Genomic DNA, 4,617 nt, shown 5'->3' on the forward strand with positions numbered 1-4,617 from the left:
AAAAAAAAAAAAAGAACCCCTCTTGATGTGGAGAAGCGGAGTGCTGCTGCCTTCCATACACAGTTGTCAGGTGCTGTCTACACAGTGCCTAACCCCTCTAAACATTCGGTACAGGCACTGAGATTGTCCTTGGTCTTCCCAGCATTCTTTTGATAATCAGGAACCCAACTCAGAAAGGCCGAAACAAGTAAGGAAATTTATTGGTCTTCATCAGAAAAGTCCAGGAGTGTGCTGCTTTCAGGCATGGCTGTATCCAGGTGCTGAGATGACATTTCTCAGTTCTGCTTCCCTCTGTATGGGCTTTGCTTGCCGTCTGGGAGTCGGGGGTAAGCGGCGGCCATGGTCTCTGACTTCTGTCCCCCACCCCTCCCCAGCCTGATGTGTGAGAAGCGGATCTTGGCGGCAGTGACCAGTGCGGGACACCCCTTCCTGGTGAACCTCTTTGGCTGTTTCCAGACACCAGAGCACGTGTGCTTCGTGATGGAGTACTCGGCCGGTGGGGACCTGATGCTTCACATCCACAGCGACGTGTTCTCTGAGCCCCGTGCCGTGTGAGCCTGGCCCCCCAGCCCGGGCCCCGCCTCCCTCCACAGCGTCTGACATTTCAGTCCCCCCGAGAGGCTGGCAGCCTGCTTCTCACCCCTCTACCCTCAGGCCTTGCTTCCCCCAGCCTCCCAGAGCTTTGGGGAGACTGGGGGGCTTTTGAGGATGTGGGAGCCAGGCTTATGTGACCCTCCCTGCTTGCAGGGTGGCCCCACCCCTCTCAGCAGCCTCTCTCTCTCTCTGCAGCTTTTATTCCGCCTGTGTGGTGCTGGGCCTACAGTTTCTTCATGAACACAAGATTGTCTACAGGTGTGTGTGTGTGCGCGCATGCATGTGCACACTGCCCGTTGTGGGGACAGGGCCCAGACCCCCGCTCATCCCTCTTTCCACTCCCCAACCCCCAACAGGGACCTAAAGTTGGACAATTTGCTTCTGGACACCGAGGGCTACGTCAAGATCACAGACTTTGGCCTCTGCAAGGAGGGTGAGGGACTGGCCTCGGGATTAGACAAAGGAGGGGGAAGGAATGGGGTCCATAACCCTACTTGGGGTACCCCCCGCCCTGATCCTGGGGCAGGGCTGGCTGTGTGGACAACCCCACATTGGGCTGAGTGACTCCTCTGGCCCCCATAACCTCACATGGCCTTGCTGTCCCCAGGGATGGGCTATGGGGACCGGACCAGCACATTTTGTGGGACCCCGGAGTTCCTGGCCCCTGAGGTGCTGACGGACGCTTCATACACGCGGGCTGTGGACTGGTGGGGGCTGGGTGTGCTGCTCTACGAGATGCTGGTTGGCGAGGTGAGACCCCAGCCCTGTGTGTCTCGGATCTCACTGGAAACTGCATGTGCCCTAGGGTGGGATCCAAGTCTGCCTCCACCAAGTGCTGTGGGATTGAGGGCTGCTGGCTCTGCCTCCCTGGCCTCAGTTTCCACCTCTATAAAATGGGACATTTCCCTGCCCGAGTTAGCCAGCACCCAAGAGCTGCAGCAGAGTGTAAGGCTCAGGCCGGGCTGGGTTTGGAGCAGCCAGAGGAGAGGCCTCATTCACCCCGGGCCTCCCTCTCCCCAGTCCCCATTCCCAGGGGATGACGAGGAGGAGGTCTTCGATAGCATCGTCAACGATGAGGTTCGCTACCCCCGCTTCCTGTCCGCCGAAGCCATCGGCATCATGAGAAGGGTGAGGACCCCCGATGTGGGGCAGGCCTGGGGAGGGGCACTGGGGCCCAGAAGGGGACAGATCCTGACACAGTGCTCCTTCCTCCAAGCTGCTGCGGAGGAACCCAGAGCGGAGGCTGGGATCTAGCGAGAGAGATGCAGAAGATGTGAAGAAACAGCCTTTCTTCAGGGTGAGGTTCCCCACAAGGACCTCAGTGACCCCGGCCCTCCCCTGGGGCTGATTCATCACCCCACACCCGATGCCCCCCAGGCCTAGCCGCTTTGCCTCAAAGGCCTCATTGCACCTCCAGGGCAACATCCTCACCTCCTTTGACACCCCGATTTCCCTCCTCCACTTTTGTTCCCCCCCAGGGACCCTCCTAATCCCACATCTCCACTTTCCACCGCCTCTTTTTTTGTTTTTTTTTTTTTGTTTTTTGAGCCAGGGTCTCACTGTGTTGCCCAGGCTGGAATGCAGTGGCTCAATCTCGGCCCACTATAACCTCCGCCTTCCAGATTCATGCGATTCTCCTGCCTCAGCCTTCTGAGTAGCTGGGATTACAGGCACACACCACTCCACCACAGCTGGCTAATTTTTGTATTTTTAGTAGAGATGGGATTTTGCCACTTTGGCCAGGCTGGTCTTGAACTCCTGGCCTCAAGTGATCCTCCCACCTCAGCCTCCCAAAGTTCTGGGATTACAGATGTGAGCTACCACGCCTGGCCTCCACTGTTTCCTAATCCCGCTTCTCCACTAGGCTATCGCAGGTGATCCCTCCTGAGCCCCAGTCCCCCCACCCCACTTTTCCCTATATGATGACTCCTCTCCGTGGTCCCCAAGCCCTAGGACTGGTCCCCACTGCAGCACACCCCCTCCTCAGTCTCCCAGGCTGACCCTCCCCTCCGCTTCCCTCCCCTGCAGACTCTGGGCTGGGAAGCCCTGTTGGCCCGGCGCCTGCCGCCGCCTTTTGTGCCCACGCTGTCTGGCCGCACCGACGTCAGCAACTTTGACGAGGAGTTCACCGGGGAGGCCCCCACACTGAGCCCGCCCCGTGACGCGCGGCCCCTCACAGCCGCGGAGCAGGCGGCCTTCCTGGACTTCGACTTCGTGGCGGGGGGCTGCTAGCCCCTCCCCTGCCCCTACCCCTGCCCGAGAGCTCTTAGTTTTTAAAAAGGCCTTTGGGATTTGCCTGATCCATGCATCTTCTTGTGTGCAGTCATTGGCGGTGGGGGTGTGCTTGGCGGTGTGGACGTTTGGGGGGCAGGTGGCCGGCTGGTTGGTCGTGGGAGTCTCGAGTGATGGGAGTGTCATTTGAAGAGGATCAAGGGGCAGCGTGGACTCAGAGCCGTTCTTATGGTGGGGAGCGTGGGTAAGCTGAGATGGGAGGGGGTCGGGATTGTGTTGGGGGGCTCCCAGGGGCATGGGGCAAAATGGTTTGGGGACAGGGTTTTCGGGCTGTAGTGGAAGAACTCAAAGCCACAGTGAGCAGAATGGTTTCGGAAGTCCGTTAGGGCGGTGGCAAGGTCAGGAAACGCCCCCCACACCCTCTCGCTCTGCTCCCAGCGGAGCCCCAGCCCCCGCGCCCGCACGGTGCGCTTGCTCCTGCGGCTCCCGCGCCCACGGTCCGGCACCCTCGAGCCTCCTAGAACCGCGCCCCGGTGTCTCCGCGCCATCTTCTGGTAGGCCCCGGAACTGCACCCACCCTGGACGCGCACTTGGCGCCTCTGCTGCCCCTCGCGCGGCCCCAGTGGATGCCGAAGCCCCGACGGGACTCACCGCCGCTCTGTCTGGGCTCGCAGAATGGCTTTTTATTCCTCAAAGGCTCTGCGCCGCGCACCTGGGCCCGGCCCCAGGGTGGGCTGGCTTCGTCGTTGGGCCTCCGGTTGTGCTTAGAAGTGGCTGAGGCCACTGTGCCGGGAGCTGCGCAGCGAGCTGGCCTCCCAGGCGCTCGGGGTTAGGCCCAGCCCCGCGGGGCCGCCCTTGGCCCTGGCCCTCGGGGGCAGGAAGCGAAGCAGTTGGCGCAGCACGGCCTGGCGCAGCAGGATGTACACCCAAGGGTCCAGGATCTGGTTCCAGGAGGCAAGGCGCACGGCCAGGAACAGTGGCCGCTGCAGGGAGGTAGAACTCCAGCCCCCGACGGCCAGCGCCACCAACACCTGTGGGGGAAGCAGGTGTGAGCCGTTTGGCCGGCGCGGGCGCAGAGGGGCGCGGGCGCAGAGGGGCGCAGGAATGGTGGGGGCGTGGCTGGAAGGTAAAAGCCTGGGAGGAGGGGCGAGCCGTCGCAGGCAGGGTAAATGGGGATCCAGGTGGGAAGGGGATACGGGAAAAAAAGGAGGGAGGCAAAGAAACAAACACCTTCGGTGGGTGGGGGGTCCGGCCGGAGAGGAGTCTCAGGTATCCCGGAAAGAGGATAAAGGAGGGGGTTGGGTGAAAGGACTAGGGAATGAAGCGCGGGGGCTTATAACGGTGGGGCAGGAGAGGAGGCTTGTGTGGGTCATGGTGCGCTACAAAGACCCCAAAGAGGAAGAAGAGAGGGGGGCTAGGAGGAAGGATGGGAGGTCAGATGGAGAAGGCCATGCTGGCTTTCGGGACAGGTGGGATGGGGCCTCCAGGGGCCGGGGCCTTGGTTGGGTCCTGGACGGAGGCCCAAGGTGTCCTGGGAGGACGAAGGGCAGAGGATGTTGAGAGGGAGCGGGAGGAGCGTGGCTCGAGGGGCCGGTGCGCCCCTCACCAGCATTGGGCTCCAGCAGATGCACGACACCACCATGATACCGACAAGCTGGCCCACCATCTCCACGTCGTGGGTGCGAGCTCTGCGTGCCGAGCCGCGGCTCTGCGAGCCGCCAAAGGCTGTGGAGGCTGAAGCGATGGACGAGGCGGACGAGGCGGAGGCCGAGCGGGGTCCGCGCACCCCCC

At 61.9% G+C, this 4,617-nt stretch overlaps 2 protein-coding genes across 2 annotated transcripts in view; one reads left to right on the forward strand and one right to left on the reverse strand.

Annotated features, from left to right (window-relative positions):
• The window catches only part of PKN1 (protein kinase N1), a 39,056-nt gene extending 36,154 nt beyond the window's left edge, over positions 1-2,902 (forward strand). The window contains exons 15-21 of the mRNA XM_011953211.1: positions 375-551; positions 790-852; positions 951-1,027; positions 1,202-1,344; positions 1,615-1,722; positions 1,811-1,891; positions 2,623-2,902. Coding sequence (XP_011808601.1) covers positions 375-551; positions 790-852; positions 951-1,027; positions 1,202-1,344; positions 1,615-1,722; positions 1,811-1,891; positions 2,623-2,826 — 853 coding nt within the window. The 3' untranslated portion in view covers positions 2,827-2,902. The remainder of the gene's footprint in view (positions 1-374; positions 552-789; positions 853-950; positions 1,028-1,201; positions 1,345-1,614; positions 1,723-1,810; positions 1,892-2,622) is intronic.
• A 588-nt stretch (positions 2,903-3,490) lies between these two features.
• Positions 3,491-4,617, reverse strand: part of PTGER1 (prostaglandin E receptor 1 (subtype EP1), 42kDa) — a 5,464-nt gene continuing 4,337 nt past the window's right edge. Inside the window, exons 3-4 of the mRNA XM_011953401.1 lie at positions 4,433-4,613; positions 3,491-3,857 (exon numbers count right to left, since the gene is read on the reverse strand). Of these exons, the coding sequence (XP_011808791.1) occupies positions 3,591-3,857; positions 4,433-4,613 (448 nt within the window). The 3' untranslated portion in view covers positions 3,491-3,590. The remainder of the gene's footprint in view (positions 3,858-4,432; positions 4,614-4,617) is intronic.

This window comes from Colobus angolensis, unplaced genomic scaffold (assembly GCF_000951035.1).
Source record: "Colobus angolensis palliatus isolate OR3802 unplaced genomic scaffold, Cang.pa_1.0 Scaffold36, whole genome shotgun sequence".
Classification (NCBI taxonomy): Eukaryota; Metazoa; Chordata; class Mammalia; order Primates; family Cercopithecidae; genus Colobus; species Colobus angolensis.